Genomic DNA, 27,283 nt, shown 5'->3' with positions numbered 1-27,283 from the left:
CACCATCCAAGCGTTGTCTGCTATCTTTTGCATTGAAGGTCTTCCGCAGACTATTGTTTCCGACAATGGCCCACAATTCATGTCCGCACAATTTCAGTCATTCTGCCAGGCCAATGGTATTCAACATCTGACATCCGCGCCGTTTTCGCCTCAGTCAAACGGTGCCGCTGAACGATTGGTCCGGACTTTCAAGTCACAGATGTTGAAGTCGAAAGAGTCGCATTCTCGGGAGGACGCGTTGTTGCTCTTTTTGTCATCGTATCGCTCTCAGCCCCGAGATGGTCGCTCGCCGGCTGAGTTGATCCACGGTCGCCCTCATCGCGCCTTGATGTCTTTGCTACATCCGCCGCATCAGGTTCCTGTGCAGCGGCAGACTTCTGCTTTTGCTCCAGGCGACGTTGTATTCTATCTCAACTATGGAGGTTCACGGCGTTGGCTCGCAGGGCGCGTTCTTCGCTGCCTCGGCCGCGCGATGTATTTAGTTTTGGGGGCCTCTGGTGAGGTGCGTCGGCATCTCAATCAGCTGCGCCTCTGTCGTCGCACGGGTTCTGCCGCTCCCCGTCTGCTTTCAGCGACGGTGCCGTCCGGTCAGCGCCCTGGGGACCCATCTACTGGCTCGCCTCATCCCCAGGTGTTACCGACGATGCCTTCTATTTTGCCCCATGGCGACGCGCCGCCGCAGCCGCCGCCGCCGCCGCCGCCTGTCCTCCACCCGGCGCCGCCCACAGTGGACGCTTCGCTGCAGCCGCCAAGCGCCTCCCTGGGTCACGCGCCGCCGATCGCTTCCCGTGACCAGCTGTCCTCCTTTATGGAACTCTTGCCCGCTCCGGACCACATGACGTCATCGCGCGTCGGATACCCCGACGCAATGGAGGTCGACCCTTCGGCCCCTCCTGTCTCTTTACGGGCCATACACCGCATGTGACGTGCACCCTGGACTAGGTTTTCAGGCGTTTCCTAGATCCCCTCGGACCGAATGGCCGGGTGCGGGTGGCACAGCCTCGCCTGTTGTTAGGCTCCCCACCTCATCGCATACGTCAACATGGGGTCCTCCCCACGGCGGGCGGAAGCCTTATAACACGACCGTTCGCCGATTTGCGGGGGAGGAATGTGGTGTCACCGCCAGACACCACACTTGCTAGGTGGTAGCTTTAAATCGGCCGCGGTCCATTAGTACATGTCGGACCCGCGTGTCGCCACTGTGTGATCGCAGACCGAGCGCCACCACAAGGCAGGTCTCGAGAGACTGACTAGCACTCGCCCCCAGTTGTACGGACGACGTAGCTAGCGATGCACACTGACGAAGCCTCGCTCATTTGCAGAGCAGATAGTTAGAATAGCCTTCAGCTAAGTCAATGGCTACGACCTAGCAAGGCGCCATTAGTAACATTGCATGTATCTAAAGAGTCTCACTTGTATCGCCACAATCTCCAGATGTACCAAAAGGATGGATTAAAGTTAAGTATTCCAGAAGCTACATACTTTCCTTTATAGCATTCATTACGTATCCTGTTTCAGACCTCACGCCATCCTGCTTTGGCTTAGCGCGTGCCTTTCGGCTTCCTCTCATTGTGTCTAGGCTGTCTTGTCTAGACACAACAGATAACATATGGGCATACAGGTCTTCCCAGTAAAGTGGCTTAAGGGCGTCGCAATGAACGGATATTATGTTGAAAAATAGGGCTTTACAGCCAGAAGTGTGGAAAATAATAATTATTTGAATACTGAATAAAACCAACCTGATTTCAGGAAAAAATGAGTTGCCTTACTTATAGAACGTCCCTCGTAGCAAAATAATTTCTATTTTCAATACAGGTAATGACCTGAGGATGCACTGACAAGGGTGTGAAAGTTGTTCTGTTGCTTAATAAAAGCACCTGTATACATTTAGTGCAGCCTTGGAGAATTTTCGTTTATTTTCGAAAAAAAGTTTGAGGAATTATTTAAGATTCTTTTCTGGAATTTTTCAAATATTTTTACAGTAAGAATGTATATGAGCCATGGAGCGGCTCGATTCGATTGTGACAATCAAATATATTTGCTGTCCTCGCTGCATGTATGCTTTCACCGTTCTGCGTGGCAGCAAGTGAGTGTTCAGCTCCGACCGCACCTGCCTGCGGAGAGACTTCCTCCTTTGTCTTTGTCACAGCAGGGCTGTTGTGAGTACATTGACACACAGATGTACACCAGTGGATAGCTTGCAGCGTCATTCCTTCAGGGGGTGAGCTAATGGCTGTCAAATGGGATGGACGTTTTCGGTCCTAGTTTCTCCTGAGCGTGGTGTAGGCTGCGCTACCGTTCACGCATAGTCGCTGCATAGAAGTAGCTTTGAATTGTAACACGTTAAAATTGTTGAATCTGGTGAGCATCAATTCCAAGTAAAGCATTGTAGCAGGTCCAGACCCATGTGTTTTAGTAATACCCATGGTCGTGATCTAGTTATTCATTTCCTGATTCAAGTCTTTTACTCCATTAAAATATTGTATGTACTTGAGAGATAGCCAAGGAACCAGTTGTTCTCTCTGTTTCTTGCGTTATGAGGCGGTGCTTGGATCAGTCGGTTTCAGGACTTGTGATGTGATTCAGATAATCTTTTCTTATGTCAATATGTACAGTTCACTGTATGTAATTGTTTGTAGTATTTCAGTAAATCGTTATGTGTACTGAGTCCCAGTTACGTCTGGATGAGCATTAAAGGTTTAAGCAACTGGAGCACATTCCGGTCTCGCTTACCAAGACCAGTTCATTCGCTACCTTGGTTGATATGTTCTTTGTTAGGTTTCCACTACGCGTAACAGATGTATTTTCTTTTTAAATATTTCATAAATTTGTTCTAGAAAAGTTCTTAACATTCAACTGAAACAAATTTTCTCCAGTGTTTTTAAGTTCTATCTGATCAATTAAGTTTTGTATAAGATTAAATTTTGAATGTCCTATTAAGGCCACTAGTTTCTTCTTAATCCAGTCACATGATTTTCGGAAACTGTGCCGACTGCAAGTCATCACGAGTTGCGCTGACTTGTATTCACTTGCGCTGTACTGGGAGCAGAGCGACGGCTTACTGGGAACACGTGTGGAGCGTCGTCTTGCGTTAAGACTTCGGCGTGGAAGTACCAAGGAGTCACTTCGCTCTCCACGCAGATCGCTGCTCGCCGCACCACTGCAGAGCGATTGCTTGGTCCGTTTCAGTTATAGTGGCAGTTAATGCCAAGATCAAAGTAATATGGTGTAATAGTTGGCGCCGATACCAGAGTGGTTGAATAATGGGCTTCCGATTTGGCAGCTACGCTGCTTGGGTTGGCTGAGGTTTTCACGTGGCTGCTTTGGTGTTTTGCTGCATGTGAATAGGAGCCGATGGTATCCTTGTGTAAGCCGTAATGCCTGGGTTGTTGTTGCCTAAGGTTTATCCGGAGCTGCCTGTTCTGAAGAATAAGGACGGTGTCGAGATGCATCATACAGGTAAGTAATGATTTGTGTCTCTATCTGAACTAGTTGAGGGGCTTGCGTAAGCTCATGTAGTTCGTTGTTCAAGTATATTGCAATTTAGTCAAAATATTTAGAGACTGAAAGTGGCGTATTCTCTAAGGTGCTGATGTTGCTTCTAGCTTGACGAGTAAGTCATAAAATTATACATGACTGAATTAAGAGATCAATGTCTGATTATAATTGGATGGAAAGTCAATAGCACTCCATTTTATTAGAATGGATTGGAAACTAATTTGTATTATTTCACTACAGTTGTGTGTGAGAATCTGTACGTAACTTGTAACGAGAATGTTTGCAATTCGAGATCTGAAACATTGTAATAAAGAACGTGCTGATTGGTGTTTTAGTATAATCTCTTGAAGAAATGTTGGAATTGCAATAAATAAAATCTGATTCAAAAAAATGAGTCATACCCACTTCAACCTATCCCTTCAGCTGAGCAGAACTGTTGTAGCAACATTAATCGAAACGTTTCATTTAAATAGGGAGTAAATACATTAACAGTTACATTATTGTTAATGAAATTTTACTTTAACGGAAAGTTTAATATTGTGACAAATTCGTTTGTAAGAAACAAAAAAGAAAACAGTGGCACTGGGAAATAAACGTGTTGTAGGTGTATAAAAAAGAAAAAAGGAGAATGATTTGGGTAACGAACCCTTGTAGCTTCCAAGACGGTGACTTCGCTGTCCTCCCCCCCCCCCTACCCACTGCCCCCCTCTTTCCCTCATCAGTACGGGGAAGTACAAAATAGTCTGTAATTACGAACAACTTAAATTACAACAATCATGTAGACAATGATGTTGGGGACGCGACTAAAGTCGGTGCTTTATTGGCAGAACACTTAGTACATGTAACAGATCTACCAAAAGACACTGTCTACACTATAATTGTTCGTTCTCTTCAAGAGTATTGCTGTACGGTATAGAAACATTATCAAACAGGACTGAGGGTAGACACAGAAAAAGTCCAAAGACGGGCAGGTCGTTTTTTACTATGGGAAAATAGGGGAGAGAGTATCACGAGTACTATAAGCGAACTGGCTAGGAAATTATTAAGACAACGTCGTTTTCGTTGCATCACTCACCAAATTTATCCTCTTAATGGAAAAATGTTTTATTGACGCCATCTTACTTAGGGATAAATGATCACCTAATAAAATAAGAGAAATAAGAGCAGGTATAGAGAGATTTAAGTGTTACTTTTTCCCATGTGCTATTCCAGAAACAGTCTGTAGGTTGTTCGAAGGATGAATTGCAAATGGTCACGTTGATGTACGAGTGGATACAGATGCAGATGTAGGTGGGGATAGTGGGGTGAAATGGGTGCCGCACATAAAGATATTACATGGCAGCGACGGGTGATCGACTAGTTCTTTCTGCGCATCAGTCTCTTGACTAGTTGTATGCAGCGCGCTACAGTTTCCTCTCTCGTGCCAACTGTTTTATCTAAGAATAGCATTCGCTTCCTGTGTTCTCAATTATCGGTTGGATACATTCCAATCTTTGTCTTCCTGTACAGCTTTTACCTTCTACAGCTATGCCTAGTACGGCGGAAATAACTCTTTGATACCGTGACATGCGTTCTATCATCATGCCCCGCCCTCTTGTCAGGATTCTCCGTATTTTCCTTTCTTCCACGATTCATCGAAGATGATGTTCATTCCTTATCAGTCTACCTAATTATCAGCATCCTACCATAGCATCAGATCTCAAATGCTTTCTTTGTTTCTTGTTTTCCCACAGTCCAAAAACACTTACATACAATGCTGTGCTGCAAACGTACATTATCAGAACTTTCTCCCACGAATTCAGATCTGCATATGGTACTGACACAGTTCTTTCGGCCAAGAATGTGCTAGTCTGCTTTTTAAATGCTTCTTGCTCCGTCCTCATCATGGTTTATTTTGCTTCCAAGACAGCATCATTCCTTAACTTCGCCTACTTCATGATCATCGACTTTGATGTCAAGTTTCTTGCTACTCACGCTTCAATTAATGGTCGTTACTCTCGTCTTTCTTCGGATTGATCTCATGCCACGTTCTGTACTCATTACACCGTTCTTTCAGATACAAAGATCCTGTATTTCTTCTTCACTTTCACTAAGGACAGCAAAATCATCAGCAAATCTTATCATTGATTACCTTTCATCCTGATATTCAATCCCACTCTAAAGCTTCCTTTTACTTCCGTTATTACTTGTCAAATTTGTAGATTGAACTTCAAGGGCGAAAGATTGGGGCCCCTGTCTTACATCATTTTTGTCCGAATGCCTCGTTCTTCGAATGTCATTCTTATTGTTCCCTCTTGGTTCCTGTACATATTATCTATTACTCGTTTTTCCCTGCAGTTTACTCCTATTTTTCTCAGAATTTCGTAAATCTTGCACTATTTCTCACTTTCGAACTCTCGTATTTCATGGAGTACACTTATGAACGGGTTTGGATTTTGCTTAATTCTTGCTTCCATTTCCAGGCACGCTCCAGAGCTGTTTTCTTCGTGCCTTTACCTCACCTAAAGCTACAGCTATCGTCACACAACACATTGTCAGTTTTATTTTACATTTTTCTGTATATTATTGTTGTCATCAACTTGGATGTACGATTTGTTAAGCTTAAAAAATCGTACATCCAAGTTGATGACAACAATAATATACAGAAAAATGTAAAATAATAGCTCTCGCACTTATTGCCCTTGGTGTCTTCTTGACTATATGAATGATATTTTTTTGAAAGGTTAATGGTATGTATCCATTATCATTTATTCTACACAGTAACTTCAACAGTCGTTTTCTTGCAACTTCCCCAATGATTTTAGAAATTCCAGAGGGATATTGTCTGTACCACTTTCCTTATTGCATTGCAACTCTCTTAATCTACAAGGGCGTGCTGAAGAATAATGACTTCTAATGTTTTAGATGGAAACTCTTAAAGCATTTTTAATAAATCAACCTTTAATAACATTGTACGTATTTATTCTTCATATCTATTGCACATATTTCTTTCTCAACGTAGTCTCCTTGTTGACGAACACACTTCTCTCAACGATAGATCTGTTTGTTGATGTTGTCAGCGTAGAATGTTTGACTTTGTTGACAGAGACACAACCTCACCTCTGTATGCACCGCTTCGTCTCTATCCAAGTGAAGTTCTCGGTGTTTGTTAAGTTTTAGATACATGTGAAAATCGGATGGAGCCAAGGCGGGACTGTATAGGCGATGATCGATGGCAGCGAACCCAAGGCGTCAGATTGTTGCACATATCATGAACTCGTTGTGGTGTGGCATTGTCCTGCTGAAGGAGAGGGTTCTTCATGTACGGAAGGGCTCTTCTGCTGTTATAAACCCTATTACAGCGGTCTGTTTCTCGTGCACCGACACAGTTGTGAAACGCACCGCCATTTGCCTGTTACAATTCGGAGCCCTCTAGCGACAGATTGCTGCTACTTGCGTCAGCGAAGTGGGGAGGTCGGCCGTGTAATACTCGTGACGTGTAACACCTCACCTGATATTGAGAACACAGTAAAAAATTCAGAGGCATTACTTTTCAGCGAGCCCTCGTGATTTTGGATCCTTTATGTCTTCCACATCAACAGATCTTTATTCTTGTATCCCCGAGTTCTCACCTCGCAGAGGCCTCATTTCACCTTTTCCTTTTCTCCTTTGCGTTTAACAGTGGAATTCCATTGCACTCTTAATGAGGCCACCCCGGCTTTTCATATCATCGAGTACTGTTTTTTTTCTTTTCTGTATTCTGCGTCAGTCCTTCCGACAGCAAATTCTTTTTCAGTTACCTCACGCTGTGCCCCCAGCAGTTTCACTTTACCTTCGCTGCACTAATGTTTAATTCCTAATGACTCAAATGCCTCTAAGCACTATGGGACTTAACATCTGAGGTCATCAGTTCCCTAAACGTAGAACTACTTAAACCTAACTAACCGAAGGACATGACACACATCCATGCCCGAGGCAGGATTCCAAACTGCGGCCGTAGCAGCCGCGTGGTTCCGGACTGAAGCGCCTGGAACCGCTCGGCCACGACCGCCAGCGTTTAATTCCTCCCTCCTCCATTTACGCAGCTGTATTCTTGTCTCTTCCTGTACATTTTTGCGATTCTTTCTTTTGTCAATCAGTGACTCCTCCTATTTGTTATCCAAGGTTTCTTCGCAGCTTCCTTCCTTGTATCGATGTTTGTCTAGCTTATATAACTGTCCTGTCTAGATATTTCTGCTGCTCTTCAGCTGAAACACTTCTGTTGCTTCACCACTGCAGCCGCTCTACGGCGTTAGAGAACTTCAATTCGGTCATTCTTCTTTTCACAATGGTTCTCCTGGACCAGTCCTTTAAACGTCCGCCTTTTCGAAATATACCTCCTTGTCTAGTTTTTGAACTGGGTATTACTATTGCAACCTTAAATTTATTGCGGATGTCAGTCTTTTAGTCCTTCCATTCCTACTACCAAGACTATATTCTCCCATAGCTCTTTCTTCATTTCTTTCCCCTACTATCGCTTTTCAGTCATCCATGATTATTAGATTATCATCCCTCTTACATTCTCAATTAACCGTTCAGTATCATCACGTACTTTCTCTATCTCTTCATGTTCCGCTTGAGACATCAGTATGTATACCTGGATTATTGTAGTAGGTGTTGGTTTCTGTTCACAACAACTCTACTACTGAATTGTTCACAGTAATTCGCTCTCTGTCCTATCTTCCTATTCATAGTGAATCCTACTCTCGTTACACCGTATTCTTCTGTTGTTCATATTCTTCTGACCAGAAACCTTTATGTTCTTTCCATTTCACTTCAATGACGCCCTCCAAGTCTGTACTGAGCCTTTACATTTCCCTTTTCATATTTTCTCGCTTACCTGCTACGTTCCATGTTCTCTTGGTCGCCTGCCCTTTGGTAGTCTCCTCACGGAGAACCGAATGAGAGATTAATCCATAATCGTTTGCAATGGTGAGTTCAACATGTCACTTCTTTTATGCGATGCAGTCCTGTAGATTCGAATTTTTGCACTTTTAATGCGATCGTTTCCATGGTCTTGCTCATTCACATTCCCTTAATTATTGCCGATTCTTCCGCCTTTTATAGATAATCTCTCACATAAGGGGAATCATGTCGCCCTGTAACTGTGTCCGCTCTGCCGCGTCCTCTTTTTACAATTCCATTGGCAGTTTGAGGGTTATCATTTATGCCGGAAGTCTTTCGTCATCATCACTGATTATTTTTATTCAAAACTAACTGTTCCGGCAACACATATTTGTGTCTTAGAGAAGAGAAAGCACGCGTTTCTCTATGTGAGAACGGGATATTCGTTACAGTCTTCTTGTTCCCTTGTCTCTGTCCAACTCTTCCTCCTACTCTTCTTGTCCATTTCCTCTTCCTTCCTTTCCTCTCTCTCTCTCTCTCTCTCTCTCTCTCTCTCTCTCTCTCTCTCTCTCTCTCTGTTTTTCCCCATCCTCCTTATCACCTCCTACCCCTCTCTCTGTCTTTTATCCCCTCCCTCTCTCTGTATCTCCTCCTGCCCTTTCTCCCTCTCTTTGTCCAGCATCTTCTCCCCCCTTTTCTCTGTCCAAATGTCTTACAGGTTCTATGTTCAGTATACTATAAACACTCTGGTTACGGCACTTCCTTCCATTCTACAAAAATTTGGAATTTTAATTTTGCTGGTGCTCTATTATCTCGCAAAGATATTGAAAATAAATGACTGTCTCATGAGAGCAGAATTTATTACCCTCAAAAGATGGATAACATCACGGGCGCAGATAGATGGGCACAGCATTATGAAAGGGGGAACATTCACCTGATCTTGCATAGGGCGTGTGGTACTATCAGTTGGGCTTCCACGGGACGTGTTGTAGTAATCACAATCAATGGGGTAACTCATTATTGTTGCGGAATATTTGCATCTCCTCAAGTTTGATATCAACCCCCTTCGCAAGGGCGTCTTCCTGTAGGACAATGTGGCAAAGTACGGTACGTGAATTCGTATTGATTATTTGAATCATCAAAATCATCTAGTCACGTTCTCTCAGAACACATCAAGGAAACTGTCGGCCACCAGTACCGCACTTATAAACCACCGACTAACAGTGTACGGGGATAGCGTGCCTTGTGCGGAGACATATGGTGCCACGTATCACCTCAAGCCTATCGACAGCTTGTGGAGTCTCCATTCCACGCACAGTTTGCGGGTATGTTATGACTTGTCAAGGTATTTACCGGTAGAACCAATTTCTGGTCCGGAGTGTGCTGGTATGTCGTCGGACTGCCACCTCAGCACATTGCCTTATACGTTTAACAGATCATCTCCACCACTGCTGACAATCTGCCTGTAACTGTTAGTATGTGTGAGTTACCTTTTAGCAAAGGCTCCTGTTTGGTGTCTAGAAATCTATGTATCAAAAATGGTTCAAATGACTCTGAGCACTATGGGACTTAACATCAGAGGTCATCAGTCCCCGAGACTTAGAACTACATAAACCAAACCAACCTAAGGTCATAACACACATCCATGCCCGAGGCAGGGTTCGAAAGTGCGACCGTAGCAGTCGCGCTGTTCCAGACTGAAGCGCCTAGAACAGCTCGGCCACGGCAGCCGGCATCTATGTATCATTGACACTTTGGAGATCATCTTAGATCCCAGGCAGAAATTTGATGACGGAACGCCTGTAGCTGGTACGTGATTTTTTTGACAATTTTTGCATATCTAGGCAAAGAAAAAAAATCATGTTTGTCACTTTGTCACGGTGCCTCTGATAGACATGTCAGGATATCACGTGAAGGTATGCAAAACTTAAGGAAATAAGCTTTGTATGGTGTATAACTGCCACAGAGCTCGATGGCACCTAGGTCAGACATAGAAAGAGCTGTTACAGTATTGTACAGAAGATAACTGAAAGAAATACGCAATGAGACGAACAGAAATGATACTTTTATTCCAAGACGGTAATGACACGGAAGTCACCGTGATTGGTGATGGTCTCGTGAACACTGAAAACGTGGAACACCACCACGAACGGCAATGCATTCTCTGCAACGTGCTCCCGTGGTAAGAAGTTCTAGTGGTAGAACGCTCCACTCCTCCTCCAGCGCAGTTCACAGCTGGTGGTTGGCCATTGGTGCACGCGGAACTGCTGCAATACATCCCCCCAACGTATCCTACAAGTGCTCGATGGGATTTATGACGAGGGAATGGGCAGGTCAGTCCATTCGACGAATATCCTTTAGTTCCAAGAGCATCTCTACTGGCCCTGTTTGATTCGGTCGCACATTGTCATCCATAAGAAATACCTTCACGGTCTGATACGGTCGCACATTGTCATCCATAAGAAATTCAGTTAGAACCTAATGTAACCCCGAGAAGACGCACACTTGGAAAGTGCATAGTGTTACTTTGACCAATGAGTGTATGGTGTTCAAACACTTGGAGGTCAGTATGCCAATACAACGATATGAACACTATGCCTCTCCTCATGGACCACGAAAACGATCATGTTAGGAAATGGTCTTGGGTATATTAAATACTCTCGTAGAGCGAGAGATGTGATCACACGATGCACCTAGGAACATCTTAGAAAATGTTCATTTGGTGGTACGGGTGTTATAGCGTCGGGTGGCGTGATGTTGCAAGGGATTAGTGCCCTCCATATCTTTGAACACGTTACACGCAGCGGGCAACGTTCTTCTGACATTATTCTTTCGCCATATGCGTCTTTTCTGTGGTGCGCTTAACCTCGAGTTCATTTTTATGGATGGCAGTCTGCGACCTCATCGAACAACGCAAGTGTAGGAGCTCTTGTAATGAAGGGATATTTAATGACTGGACTGACCTGCCCTTTCTCTTAAATCCCACCACGCACGTGTGAGATGCATTGGGGAGAAGAATTGCAGTATGTACACGTGCAGCAACGACCATCCACCAGTTGTTAACCTCGCTGATGGGTGAATGGAGCGTCCTACCAGAAGCACCCCTGATTAACCTTGTAGCCATCATTAGAACACGTTGCAGAGCTTCCACTGCCGTCCGTAATAACGATGTCACGCCATTTTTAATGCCCTGAGGATCATCATAAATTTCGGTGACTTCAATGTACTTATTATCTTTGAATTAAAGTGTCATTTCTGTTCGTCTCATTGCGTATTTCCTTCCGTTGCCTTCTGTACGACACTAAATCACTTATTTCTGTGTATGCTACAAATTTAATCCATCTATGTCAGTTGAAAGTCTCACATTATTGTCCTTAATGTTCACATATCACTATTTATCTCAGTGTAAACGTAGGACTCGAATTTGTTACACCGATTTCGGGAAGTAGGTACAAACTTCACATTTGGGTATACGGCTGTTGAAACTCCCATCCATCCATCGATTCATGGGATTGTCTCATGGTTTCCCTATATGCATTATGGTTGTTGCCTGCATCTGACTTTGATCTATCCTACCTTGAGCTGCCTTCCTAAGGACACCGTTTTTGATGGAATATTAACCATCGAAACTGGGCCATTCTCCTTAAATTACCGGAAACCTGTCTCAAAGCGCAAAAAAAAAAAAAAAACAAAAAAAAACTAAACTACGTACGAACAACCTCGGATGGCCCAAAGTATGGACCGACCACAGTGCCATCCTCGGCCTAAAGCCACGCGGGTAGCCGCACGATCTGGGGAGCCTTATCACGGTTCGCGCGGGTTGTCCCATTTGAGGTTCGAGTCCTCCCTCAGACATGGTTGTCTGTTTGTCCATAGTGTAAGGTAGTTCAAGTTAGACTAACTAGTTTGTAAGTCTAGGAACCGATGACCTCAGCAGTTATGTCCCATAGAACCTTACTACAAGTTTCCAAAAATTTCTCGGCTTGGAGGCGTCACTGGATGCGGACATAGAGGGGCATGTGGTCAGCACACCGCTGTCCCGGCCGTTATCAATTTTCGTGAGCGGAGCCGCTACTTCTATCAAGTAGCTCCTCAATTTGCCTCACGAGGACTGAGTACACCCCGGTTACCAACAGCGCTCGGCAGACCGGATGGTCACCCATCCCAGTGTTAGCCAAACCCGACAGCGCTTAACTTCGCTGATCTGACGGGAGTAGGTGTTACCACTGCGGCAAGGCCGTTAGCTACTTGCAAAGATAACCAAAATTTCAACCTAGACGTATACAAGAGTATTTTTAACTGTTCAGATACGTTCCCTGTGCTGAAGCAGACAAAGTAGATGACACCTACCATTCGCAGGTCATTAACCAATAATGTTTCCGAGGTGGACAGGAATATACTTAAATTAAGCTTTTGCTGCCACGCAACCACTAAAAATAAATGTAAATCTAATATCCTTGATTACGAAATGTCATCCAGCAAGAAAATTAACCACACTGTTTCCAACACTGCATACGTAACCCAGTGCTCACTGCCATACAACAAGCTCAAACAGAGCTGCAGTACTATAAGTCTTCTACATCCAGAACATTGCCAGTCCTCTCTGAACGTAGAATTTGTTAAAATATTCAACTTTGTCTTTTATTCCTTGGTCCACCTTTGTTTAGTACATGATCTCACTTTGAATTATTGCCTTTATTTTTCTTATAAAAACAGCTATGCCCTGTTACTTTGCGATTATTTGTGTGAATTGAAATAATGCGTTTCTTCTCTGAAAACTACTTTTGTCAGTTCTTGGGAGGATATAACAGCAAGGACTCCTCAAGTCACTGACACAGATCATTCACGAGAGCCGGAAAGAAAATTAACAGTAATGTAATAGAACATCAGGACACGGAGTGAGAATAATATGGGCACAGCTGTGGCCTGTTGTTCTATCTTTGTAAGATCCGTGTATGCAACAAAAACGCACCCAGTGACTGAATCTTTCAAGGATTCATTGTTATTTAACACAGTTTCACTACTGGCAAAAGCCTGAGGAGCTTGAGAGAAATTTGCAAACACCTTGAGACTCTGGCATAAAATGAAGTGATAGGCGATTACAAAAACTCAGCAAGAGAGTTCTCACAGTCTCTGTCACCTCAATTCTCCAATTTCCTTCTTACACCTGGTGCCCCTGTTAAGCTGAGAAACTCAGCAGAAGGATGGGTAACCAACCCCAACGGAAAACTGAGTCGCTGAGCAGACGGAATTCGAAGGTTAGTAGAAGGCAACGGGAAACAGCCACTGAAATTATCCCAATAAAAGCCCAGAGCTTTGCTCAACTCAAAATGTTCCGTCAGGATCTCCGGGGCAATCAGATTGAGAAAAGCTTCACGAAGAGGAAGATTCTGCAAGGAGAAGCACTGCATGGGAACATGGAATGTAAGGTGCATGTATTAAGGAAAATTAGACTAGTCAAAAGATAAACGGAGAGAATTAACACCGACATATTTGGAAGAAGTGAAATGGACTGGCAGGGGAGAATTTTCTTGCTTCGGACGGCCATATGCTATACTATTCTAGACAAGAGAACAAAAGAAGTAATGGAGTAGCCTTCATAGTTAGTGACAGAGTGGGACAGGCTTTAATAGGATGCATCTATAAAGATGACAGGATGATGTCCATCAGACTTCAAGGTCAGCCACCTTTTACCACAGTCATTCAAGTTTATGCGCTAACCACCGATGCTGAAAACGACGTTATTGACCAGTTCTAAGAAAATTTACAAGAATTACTGCGGTCCACACCTAAGAAGGATGTCGTCTTCATAGTTGGAGACCGGAACGCAAAAGTGGGAACTCAAATTGTAGAGAGTGTAACGGGAAAATTTGGTTTTGATACAATAAATTAAGTACACAAGACTCGTAGAATTCTTCCAAGACGATTCGTTGGTTATCACTAACACACTTGAAATGTCCCCATAGAAAAATGAATTACTGTGCTGATAAATCTGTTCCATTATTTCATTCTCAAACAGGTGAGCAAAACTGAACGTACTTAGACATTTCGCTTTATACCTATTCTGACTAACACTAAACTGACACACAATATTTTTTACCGCAACGCAATCTGACTTTCAATAATCCCTACAAAAGAATGGCCGTGACTAACATTAACCAACACGTTTCACAAATCACTTACCTCACATAAATCTTCGTTACTCGAACTACTGCAATACAGCGAGCGCCACTACTGCCAGCTAAATGAAAGATTCGAACTACTGAAGGCACTAACTACTGATAGGCATAGTTAGCAAATGAAAGATTTTGATATAGAACAAACAATGTATTTACCTTAATAGTGTTAAAAAGTGATAATATATATAGCAGTTCATGACATCCATTCTTACAAATGTACTGTCTCTGATGGACACACGTCCAGATCATCCGCTCTCAAAAATCCGCCATCTCACTTCCCCACATTCACCACTGCTGGCGGCTCACCTCCAACTGCGCAACGCTACGCGCTGTTAACAGCCAAGTGCCCAACACTACAATAGCGATTATTGCAACAATGCCGACCAGCCTCAGACTGCACACATCACAGTCAGTGATTTTCATATAGAGCGCTACGTGGCGTTACCAATAAAAAACCTAAACAGCCTATTTACACACTGTTCCAGCAACCCAAACGACGCCTATATATTTGGAGTTCGTCAGACGGTCGACACCGGAATCAAATAGATTACAAACTTTGTAATCAGAGGTGGAAGAGTGAGGTTCAGTGAGCTACAATACCTGGAGCTGCCTCTGTGTGAAACTGCAGAAAATAGCAAAAGCTCTTCCATGTTTCAGATATGACCTTCAGACCATACCCAGATTTGATGCATTATAGAGTTAGAAGACACAAGCCCACAAGAGCTGTGGACATAAGTAGCCAATACTGTCAAGGAGGCAGCAGAAGAACACTTTCGCAAGAAAGAGAATAACAAGAAGGCCATATGGCCATCGGCTGAGGTACTGTAAGTTGCGTTAGAACGAAGGAAAGCAAAAATCAAAGGGGATGGATCAGCAATGTTTAATTTAAATACAGAGTTTAAGAAATTAGAAAGAAGAGATAAAAATGTCTTCTTAAACTAACAGTCCAAAGATGTTGCAGATGACAGCAGAATGGGGATGACAAGGGATATTTACAAGAAAATTAGAGACATCAGAGAAAATTCCAGGTGCAAATTGGAATGATAAAAGATAGAAGCGGTAAAGATTTAGCAGAAGCTGTGGACGTTAAGGAAAATCTATATAAGAAAGGACTGCATACTGACAATGCTGACGATGACGAAGATGTTACTTCAGAGTCAGATATTTTGAAGATTAGGTCAAATGGGCTCTCGAAAATGTGACTAAATACATACATAGTGTACTTTATGAAATTTCTGCAGAATTGTTCCAAGTCACTAGAAAGAATGCAATAAAAGTGATGTATTCAATATGTCAGAAAATATGGGGCAAGCAACAGTGGCCAGAGGATTGCAAAAGATCGGTATCCATCCCAATCCCAAAGAAGGGAATTTCTATAGAATGCTCAGACCACCGAACAATCTCCCTAATCTCACACGCTAGCAAAGTGAAGCTGAAAATTTTACAAAGTAGACTTCACCAGTATCTATAGTGAGAACTACCGCAAAAGTAGGATGGATTTCGTAATGGAAGAGGAACCGTAGATCAAATTGCCAACACTCACTGTGTCGATCACAATAAATTATGGGACGTACTCAATAATTAGCTCATCCATCTCATCGAGTAAGTAAATTGATCAAGATTCAGAAAGAGGTACGGCAAGGTTGCATGTTATCTTCAATCTGTATGCAGAGCACGTTACGAGGAATGCCGCGCTAGATGAAGAAGCAACTGGAATTAAAGTATCTCGGATAAATGTAAACAACCTTAGATACGCAGACGATACTATACTGCTGGTAGATAGCGAAGAAGACTTAAAGACTCCCTTGCTGAAGGTCAAAGATGAAAGTGAAAAACCTGGTCTTAGGCTGAATGTTAAGAAAACGAAAATTATGGTAACCGCACCTATCATTTCATGGCATATAGGAGGAGAAACAGTAGAGGTAATGTCTACCTTCAATTACTTCGATTCCCAGATTTCTGCTGACGGTGACTGCAGCCACGAAATCAGAAACGCTTACTGCTTGGTAGAAAACCTTCACAAGATTTTAATGAGTAGGGATGTAACTTCAGCAACAAAGATCCGTATTGTAGGGGCTACGGTCTTTCCAGTTGTGATGTATAGTTGTGATGTCTGGACCATTAGAAAGGCGGAACAGCAAAGAATAGACTCCTCTGAATTATAGTGTTGGAAGAAACTCTTAGAGTCCCATAGACTGCAAAGAGAACGGATAGGTCAGTATTGGAGCAAATGAAACCAGAGTGCTCCCTGAAAGATGTGATACTAAAACAAAAGCTTACCTGCTTTGCACACGCCATGAGAAGACATGTTCACTGGAAAAAAACACTAACGCTGGGGCAGATCGAAGGCATTAGAAGAACAGGACGTCAGAGGATGAGATGGATCGATGGCATCACAGAAATGCGTACAGAAGAAAGTGCAGGACGGTAGAAATTGGCTTGCTTTGGATCATGGGGTCACGGAGAGTCGGAACCGACTAAACCAACATATTGAGAGAGAAAATATATATATATATATATATATATATATATATATATATATATGTATATATACAGGGTGAGTCACCTAACGTTACCGCTGGATATATTTCGTAAACCACATCAAATACTGACGAACCAATTCCACAGACCGAACGTGAGGTGACGGGCTAGTGTAATTGTTTAATACAAACCATACAAAAATGCACGGAAGTATGTTATTCAACACAAACCTACGATTTTTTAAATGGAACCACGTTAGTTTTGTTAACACATTTGAACATATAAACAAATACGTAATCAGTGTCGTTTGTTGCATTGTAAAATGTTAACTACATCCGGAGATATTGTAACCTAAATTTGACGCTTGTAACCTCCGACGTTCAGTTGCGTGTTGTAACAAACACTGGCATAAATTGGCCAGTCCGTTCTCCTGATCTTACACCTCTGGACTTCTTTCTGTGGGGTACGTTAAAGGAGAATGTGTACCGTGATGTGCCTACAACCCCAGAGGATATGAAACAACGTATTGTGACAGCCTGCGGCGACGTTACACCAGATGTACTGCGGCGTGTACGATATTCATTACGCCAGAGATTGCAATTGTGTACAGCAAATGATGGCCACCACATTGAACATCTATTGGCCTGACATGTCGGGACACACTCTATTCCACTCCGTAATTGAAAACGGAAACCACGTGTGTACGTATACCTCACCCCTCATGGTAATGTACATGTGCGTCAGTGAAAAAGACCAATAAAAAGGTGTTAGCATGTGGACGTAATGTGCTGTTCCAGTCTCTTCTGTACCTAAGGTCCATCACCGTTCCCTTTGGATCCCTACGTATTTCGGTGCTCTCCGATACACACGATCGAACAGCGGAGGAGTGGTACTCAAGCGTCAACTTTAGGTTACAATATCTCCGGATGTAATTAAAATTTTACAATGCAACAAACGGCACTGATTACGTATTTGTTTATATGTTCAGATGTACTAACAAAACTAACGGGGCTCCATTTAAAAAAACGTAGGTTTGTGTTAAAAAACATACTTCCGTGCATTTTTTTATGGTTTGTATTAACCAATTACACTAGCCCCTCTCCTCACGTTTGGTCTGTGGGATCGATTCGTCATTATTTGATGTGGTTTACGAAATATATCCAGCGGTAATGTTAGGTGACTCACCCTATATATATATATATATGTGTGTGTGTGTGTTTAGGAGCGAGATATAAAATGAGCAAGTTGTCTTATCATTAAAATACTCAAAATATGTAAAAATTCAGGCATATCATCTAAAGTAGTTGGGGATTTCCCTGCGTCTCTTTAGTGAAAACTGAAATGGTTCGTTAAAAATTAACATAGCCGTCTTCTGCTACCGATCAGTGTGTCTTATTGCAAGTTCATTGTTAGTGGTACGTTACATCTTTTCAATAAAGGAACAACTAAGAATGAGACACAGTCATGAAGTAGTATCTGAAAGACACCAATTCTGAAAATAATCACGCTTATTATTTACACTGTTCCAGAGTACATACCATAATTATTTGTACATGAAATGTATTCGCATTTGCGATGGACAACCAACAGCTTTACAATGGAATGACGACAGGGAAAATTTGTACCGGAATGGCACTCGAAACCGAATTTCCTGCTTATTGCGAGGTGCTGCCATACTGTTTGACTATCCGAGAACGAGACATGGCCCGACCCAAACTTCCATATCTCATCAACAATATGTCTACAACCTGTACGCGTGCGTCCATTATGTACATTCCCGTTCAGGGGTGAAATTGACAAGAGAAATACGATATTGCAGTGCCTGTGTTATTCCGAATTACGATGCAATGTTCCCTCAGACATGCATGAGAGTCTGAAGGAAAATTGGATCGTAATTCGGAATAACACAGGCACTGCAATACAGTATCATAATTACTTTTTTGTTGCCTTGATTACTGAACAGCAACACAATATGGAAACTATGAGTTGGATCTGGTGAAACTGGAGAATGCTTACACAAGATGCATTTGAAATGTCAGACTACAGATGCTTGGAACCAAGTGTATTCATTAACAGGAAATGACATCAATCTTGGTCGTGCAAAATATCAAGGCTTACTGGTCTAGACAGTATAACTATGAATGAAAAAGTGCAAATAAGAAACTGCATTACAGAATACTCTCAAAGGAGATTAGTAAAGACGGTATGGAACGTAATACCCAGAAGTGAACGCACAATGGTATACCTTGTCGAATACAACTGATTTCTTAGCTCTCAAATGAGAAGTTGTAAATGATATTGACACGTTGCTTTTTCCTTTTCAGGCGGTATACTGATGAAAGCTGAATGATTTACATTCCTTGCCACTGATATACATAGTGTGTCTTTTTCACGGAAGCAGATGAGCGTGCTCTGAACTGGCTCAATCGAAATTCATCTCCGACCAGATGGTTAACTGATACGAGATGTAGGGCACAATGACAAATGAAATCCCTGTCTATCAGTAACATAGTTTGCTAATGTATTCTTTTATTTAAATTCTGTCGGAGCCGCTGCGTGTACTTAAACGTTTCAGACATTTCATTTGCATTTAGAAAGTCCCTTGTTCTAAGTTCCGAAACAGGGGTACTACTTAACGTAGTAATTAATTATCCATGAAATAACTGCACGCCAAAGAGGGAAGGCCTAAGGCGAGAAAGAAACAACAACACACATTGCAAGACAATATTCAAAAGGCTCGGAGCACTATGGGTCTTAACATCTGAGGTCATCAGTCCCCTAGAACTTAGAACTACTTAAACCTAACTAACCTAAGGAGATCACACACATCCATGCCCGAGGCAGGATTCGGTTGCAGACTGTAGCGCCTAGAATCGCTCGGCCACGCCAGCCGGCTACATTGCAAGACAGTTTTACTAATTGTCGCATGACTTCAGACTGTCGTACAATGCTAGGGAAACGAAGGTTAAAGAGTGGCTGTTCTTAATTTCAATCTTGGAATTAAATCCCTTCCTGAATCACTGATTTCACTATTTACTACGAATTTCACGAATAAGGAATCCTCACTGAAACCGGTTTCATTGTCCGCAGGCAAGGTCCCAAACTGTAAGATGCGTTTTACGGCACTAACACACATTCTACTTATTTCAGTAACGTTAAAACACAACACAAACAACTAACGCTGATTACTAGAAAGAAGGTAACGTCAAATCAGGGCTGTTGGAAGGGTTCCTTTACTTAAATATTTGTAGAGCCATGCCCGTACGAGGGCGCATATGAGCACCTTTTGTACATACTATAGAACTCACAATCCTCTAAGTTGTTCAAATACAAATTAAGCACGTACTGTATCTGATAGCAACGCACCAAAATTTTCACCAGACCATAGAAATTTTCCAAATAAATGCTAATGGGTGGCAGCTACCATTAGACATTATTAATTGCAATGCATTGCGCACACTTGGACGAAAGTTATAGATTCTGCTTAAGTATAGTATTGACAGGTTCATAATTCATAGAGTGGGTGTGGCACATGGCAAACATAATGAAACTTTCTCGAGGGTGTCTGTGGGAGAATTCTACCACTTGAATCTTACGGAGAGCAAGCAAGATGCGAAATGCAGAGTGCTTCCACTACTTCAACTACTCGTATTATAAGAAGGCTTGGTTTACGTGTAAAATAATTTTTTTGAAAGAATCATATAATACCTGTTCCGTTTGTATGCTACATTTTTGAAATACGCCTAAAAAAGTGTTAATCATACAGTTAACAAATGGGTGATTCTCTTTTTAGTAGGGTGACGAACATTTATGATCATGCCTATGAAAAATCATATTTAATACCACAGTGGTTACTAGTAATATTTTAATTCTCGCTCTTAGAGATCTTGAAAAATAATGACTACATAAGCGAAGTTAGGAAGTGAGGAATACTATGCTGGTACTGGAAGAGTCTTTGACATTGTACCACTCCAACGCTTGTTAATGAAGGAAGTATTATATGGGATTTCGAACGCAATTGATGATCGGACAGAGGAATTCTTGGTTTGGCGATCAAACCATGTTATCTTGGCTGGAGAGTAATCGACAGATGTAGAAGTAAGTTCAGGCGTGACAAACAGAATTGCGCCGGAATCCTCGTTATTCATATTATGTGTTAATACCTGTAGATACTGTGTTAACATTAACCTCAGACTTCTCACGGACAATGCATAAAATTGTGTGGATAAAGTTGCAAACATAATGTGAGATCTAGTTAAGATTCGAGGCGTGCAAAGACTGGCGACTCATTTTAATCGTTTAAAAACACAAAATAGTGTGATTCACTAATCGGAAGAGGTGGTACCCTGTGACAACTGTATTAGTGAGTCACAACTGGAACCAGTCAACTAGGAGTAAGTATTTGTGGAGATACGAAATGAAATGGTTATACGGCTTAGTCGTATATTAGGCGGGTGGGAGACGTCGGTTCATTAGTAGGAAACTGAGACAATGTACTAATTCTACAAAGGAAGCTGCTTACAGAACGCTCATGGGACCCTCCCGGAAATAATGCTTGTCTGTGGTACCCTGTAAAATAGACCTATCAGGAGATATTGGTCTTACACAAAGAAGAATAGCACATGTGGCAACAGGTTTGATTGATCCATGGGAGAGTCACAGTAATGCAGAAGAACCCGAAATGCCGGACGTCTGCAGCCTGGCATTATCTTTCCCCCGGAAGCCTACACAAAAGGGTTGAAGACGCGGTATTAGTTGAGGAAATTAGTATTTTTTCACAGACCCATACATATAGCGAAGACTCTATTAATTACGGCTCGCACAGACAATGTTCCGCACGGGAATGGACCGCTAAGGAGCCCTAATCAGTATTTCAATAGAAAGAACCATCTATCATACACTTCGCATTTGTTTGCGGACTATTGATGTACAACAGTGACCGTTTAATAAGTGAACGAAAAGAAGACTGTATACTAGTTTGATGGCCTATTAACAAACTAATTTTTCTACTTATTTCTGAATAGGGACGCATCGTATGAAGAGAAGATTAGACCAATCTTAAGGAACGCAATAAGCCAATAGAAAGAATTCGCCACACACAGCATATCTCACGTGGTATGGAAACATGTCGATGTTCATAAATGATCGCGACATCGAAAAAAATATTTCGACATCTACTAATGCATAAGGCTACTGTTCATCTGTGCATTTGTTGTACGTATATGCTTCTTAAAATTATATTAAAGAGAATATTTTCTTTTTTTTACTTGAAGGGTTGCATTACTCTTGAGAAGACTTTTTAACAATGGATATACTGGCACTAGAGATGCCATAACTGTATACATTTTCTAAAATATTTCTTTTAAGAATCTCAATTGCGATAACTAACACTTAATAATTATTGTTGGCCAAATTTGTCATTTTAGGATCTAAAAACGAAATAAATTAAAGCATTAATGAATAACTATTTCTGTATACAATATTGAAAATACTTAGGATTTCATTGCGCGTCATCTACAGAAACATTTATTTATTAATTTTTAATTTTATTTCCTTATTAGTTCCAACGACGATAATTAAACATGATCTGAACTAGTTATCGACAATGACTACTAGACAAGGAAACTGTTGAATTAGGCGCCCCACCTTGTTGTTGGACAACATGAGAAATACTCAACTGATAGCGTAGGTGATAGTGGACGCGGTTCGACGCCATTGTGTTTTCTTACGTGAGTGGTACACTGCTCTTGGGAACGCTAGAGGTGATTAGAATAGACAATTAACGTGAAGTAAAATTTGTTTGTTTCCAGTGAACCCTTTAAAATGAAGAGGTTTGTATGGCGATTTACCTTAGTGATTAGCCGGCAAGGAAAGAGTAGTTCTACTTCTTTTGCAGATTTTACTGAATAGGCGTATCTCATTTCCTGTCGGTTTTCGAAACAAGGAATTCGAACGATCTCGAACGAGCTGAAGAGGGGCGTTGCTACTTTATTATATAAAAAAAAAGCAAGCCACCCCTAATTTCATTATATCACATAAGGCATCTTAGACGTGGTGTTAAACTTTAATATTTCTTCCTTCAAATCATTTACTAAATATTCGGAGCCCCACCTTGTTGTTGGAAAACATGAGAAAGACTTCATTGATAGTGTAGGTAATTCTGGACGCTGTTCAAAGACGTCATTGTGTACTAGGAATGAAGAACAGAATACTGGTGGTTTAATGTCCCATTAATGCAGAAAATCGACCAAAGGAAATTTGAAAGAAAAATCTCTGCAAACAGATTTAGGACTAACATGCCGTCGATGCCACTGACATTGGAGCACAAGCTCCTATCAGGTAAAAATCTGGGAGTAAACCGGACCTGTCCTCTTCAAAAGAATCTTTCGGGAATTTTTCTTAAGAGACATAGGAAAACTCTAAGAACCTTGTATCTTGTCGGCTGTAAGGGGATTCATATCAAGGAATGTAAGGAAATCGTGGGAAGGCAGGACGCCGTGGTCGTATATTTTCGTGAACCGAGGGCTGTTCCTCAATTAGTCATGTGTTTTAATCGTCACATATCCTTATCGTGGTACGTACAAGGTGATAACGTCATTAGACAGTTGTTGGGAAGTTCAGAAAGATGAACAGAGAGAGCGAGGTGACGTAGTGGTTAGCACCATGGGTTCGTATTCGGAAAGAACACGGTTCAGATCCGCCTCCAACCCTCCATTTCGCTAAATTGCTCCAGAAAAATTCCTTGCCTATCCTTAAAATTTTCTTAGTGCTCCATCTCTAATGACCTCGGTGTTGAGGGACATTAAACCTTAATATTCCTTAGTTCTAATGATCAACATTTGCTACTAACACCGACAGATTTTTCGGGGTAAGTGAAGCTTCCCTTATATCAATAAAATGAGCTCGAAGAGTAAATAATCATGTGTGTAAACGGCGTTAAAAACTTATATTCTGAACACCATGTTGCTAATTTTATTGTGTAAAATACTATTATTCAAAACATTTATTGCTATCTGGGTATTGCAACGTCAACACAGGTGAAAACGAAACGAGCACTGATGAAATAAGAAATATGTGACAGCAATCGGGGTGGCAGCGTGCAAATGGTAGATGTGACTCATTTGGAGGGATTCAATGTGAAAGGTCAGAACAAGCCTAGTTCTACGGACAGAACATGTCGGTGACAGACTGAATAGAGGAATTCACAAGAAATTAAATTTCCAGTTTTCGAAATTCTTCACGTAATAGTATTCCGACACAGTGTTAGTGTAGTTATTCACTGTGCGACCTTCGCTAAATTCGATTAAAATAAAATTTAGCGGATGTAAAGAAAGGAACTGAGTTGTTGGGACCCGACCTGTGTACTTAGGGAGAGAGGCTACAGAGGTGGGAATGTCATTTAAGTAACAAAAATGTAATGAAATTGTCCAATGATGAACTTTTTGTCACAATTATCACTGATTCCGTTCAGTGTTAGACATCTTCACATCAGTCGAAGTTCCAGTTGGCTTCAAGAGTTGTACACAGTCTGGTGACCGATGTCGTCTCTGAAAACTGTGCAGACAAAATGGGCGAGTTATTCATGGCGATGTCATATAGGTAAAAAATCAGCAAAATTCGCAGGTACGAATTTCTGTCGTGTTGGCATAGCAGTAAAAGTCCTTAAATATCATCTGAAGACCTAAATATAAAACTCTTACTTATAACCATACATTGATGAAGTAAGAGCAATGTTGAAAGGACATTAGAAGGATTGTATTATTAAGTTGTTCTGGAAATGGTTAGTCTTGACATTTAGGGAGCTACAGGCCCGAGAGAAGTAAAAAATTATGTCTCCATTCACAGACTCATCTGTTCCTATGGTGACCTTTAACATCTACTTAATTCAATTTAACGAAGACACATTGATTCCAAAAAGTATTCATTCCACTTTAGCGATTAGAATGTAACAAGCACAGTCATAAAAAAAGCTAAGAAACGAACAATAACCACTTCCTTAAATTGGTTAATATCTGTATTTAGAAACAAAACGCTTTTTGGGTTAATGTTGCTTAATTTGCTAACAAATCCACGTTATTTAAAATCATCCCCCAGTTGATTCCAAACAAATATTCGTCTAGTGAATAATATCTTAGGTATGCTGCTTTACTGACACACGTCCCTCTCCCTTTCCTCATCCAGTTGTGTTTCATCGACTGTAATGGATAATTCCCTGTACATTTTCAAAGCTGTAGCACGATGTTTAAAGAATACGGATCGAAAATGTCGCGGAACTACAAAAGATGAGGGAGAAACCTGTATCAGGCTGTTTCGAAAATATTTTCAGGAAATGGTAGAAATCATTGGCAGACCTACAGTATAGTGAACACAGTTATATACAGCTTTCATCAAAACAAAAAAACCTACGAAATTCAATCGCAAAGCGATCCTCCTGCAGTTCTATCAGATATACTTAAACGAGTCAAGAAAAAACCAAACGTAAGCCCTCCAAAACTTGGTAGCAGTTCAGATGCCTACAGGAAAGTTTGTACTTTATGAAGCAGAGTATGGAGTATTTAGCGGATAGAGTCGATTTAAGCTGTTTAAGTCAAATGGGCGAGTAAGAGAACGGAGAAAAAAGAATTCTGAAATATAACAGCCACAGGTATATATGGAGGGCGTTCAAAACTTGTCTGGGGCGGCATGAGTGCAAATGGTTTGGGGATTTTTGTTTCGTTGATGGAATTATGGCCCAGACGTATACATAAAGATCCTAAAAAGACGTTTACCCAGAAGTGTGAACGACACCGATTTTTTGCAGGATTATATTTTCGCACAGGATAATGGTCCAAACATTCATTTCATTTAAAATGGAAGAGATTATAAAAAGGAAAGGAGGGAATAGTAAGTACTAGTAACAACATTCTAAATTCAGAGTGTAATTTTCAGCGTAGCACACGAATACTTGTTTTGCGTCCTAAACTGCCTGCCTTTACTTTTGAATGTTTAACTAAGTTTATGTAAATGGAAATATGACCATCTTTATTGTGTTCCCCTTCTTACTGATTAATAAAACACATCTATGTCCGTGCTGTAGTTCATTGTAACAATTTTCCACTATCTCTTCACCCTTAAAAATAATTTCTCTTATCAGACGAATACTTTTTGGAGTAAGCGCAGGTGCCAGTCACTCTTCCAAAATACAGTTTGCAAGTCTGATAATAAGTGGAAATTATTATTGGTGCATTGCGTATGACCTACTTCATATCATGCGGTGGTATACAGACGCATAAACGGCGATAACAGGTCTGAAACGCACGATGAGGTCAACAGTACTTTAGGCTCACAGCTATCCACAATGCACCACTATGCACTCGTACCGACAAGGGCGCCACGCGCCAGATACAATAGCGGCAGGAAACGCCTGTAGCAGGTGCACGGCGAGCGCGGGTTACGCCCACCCGTTTTGTACTCACCCAGTTGGGCGGAGCATCCGGCGGCACACAGGACACAGCAGAGCGCTAACAGGGCGCCAACTCTGCACCCCATGGCGTCCGCGTCGCTGTGCAGCCCTCCCCGATGCTTCGTAAACAATCCCTTACGTGGTCTTAGCAGGTTATGTAAACAACTGCACCTTCACGTCAACAGCCACTAATCAGCTGATGACAAAGTGTATAATGAAAGCGATAAATGTTACTACAGCGTATCGCTTCACGCGTGGTGAGGCAAGCACTGTGTCGCCGCACGTAGCACAGTGCCGGAGGAGACGGTCCGCGCGCCGGCGTCGCGTCGGCAGGCGTGGCGTGGCGTGGCGTGGCGTGGGCTGCTGCCTGGTGAGTTCGTCGCGGGCCGCTGGCGTCCGGACGGCAGCGCGTCTGAAGCGCCACTGAGGTGCGCGCGCAGCACTCGCCGCTCCGCCGGCGACGACGCGAGCCCCGCTGGCTTCGGCCGCGCCCAGCCGCTCCGCTGCCGCTGCCGCCGCCGCCGCCTCCCGGGCCCTCCCTCGCCATTATCGCGGGCACTGCTACAGTAGGCACCCTCTTCCGGAGACCGCGATCAATGTCAACGTACGATGCGACTTTCCTAAACGAAAATGAAAGCGCCGGCATTTATTGTGACATACGACGCTGTCGGCGGCAGCAGCGTGGGGAACTGGAGTAAAGCGAGCACGAACTTCCTCTTTACTCCTCTTAGTTCTCGGACGAGACTGCATCATCTCGTCGATGCGAGACTATTCGCCGAGGTGCCTGCCCATGTTGAATCTCAGGCTTTTAGTCGACAGT

General features: G+C 42.2%; 1 protein-coding gene across 1 annotated transcript in view; it reads right to left on the bottom strand.

The window, feature by feature from the left end:
- The window catches only part of LOC126481983 (nephrin-like), an 881,063-nt gene extending 854,235 nt beyond the window's left edge, over positions 1 to 26,828 (bottom strand). The window contains exon 1 of the mRNA XM_050105948.1: positions 26,477 to 26,828. Within this exon, the coding sequence (XP_049961905.1) occupies positions 26,477 to 26,549 (73 nt within the window). The 5' untranslated portion in view covers positions 26,550 to 26,828. The remainder of the gene's footprint in view (positions 1 to 26,476) is intronic.
- Between the last annotated feature and the right edge of the window lie 455 nt (positions 26,829 to 27,283).

This window comes from Schistocerca serialis, chromosome 5 (genome assembly GCF_023864345.2).
Source record: "Schistocerca serialis cubense isolate TAMUIC-IGC-003099 chromosome 5, iqSchSeri2.2, whole genome shotgun sequence".
NCBI classification, from domain to species: Eukaryota; Metazoa; Arthropoda; class Insecta; order Orthoptera; family Acrididae; genus Schistocerca; species Schistocerca serialis.
Note: the sequence above shows the minus strand (reverse complement) of the source record. Positions and strands in the feature narration are given on the sequence as shown.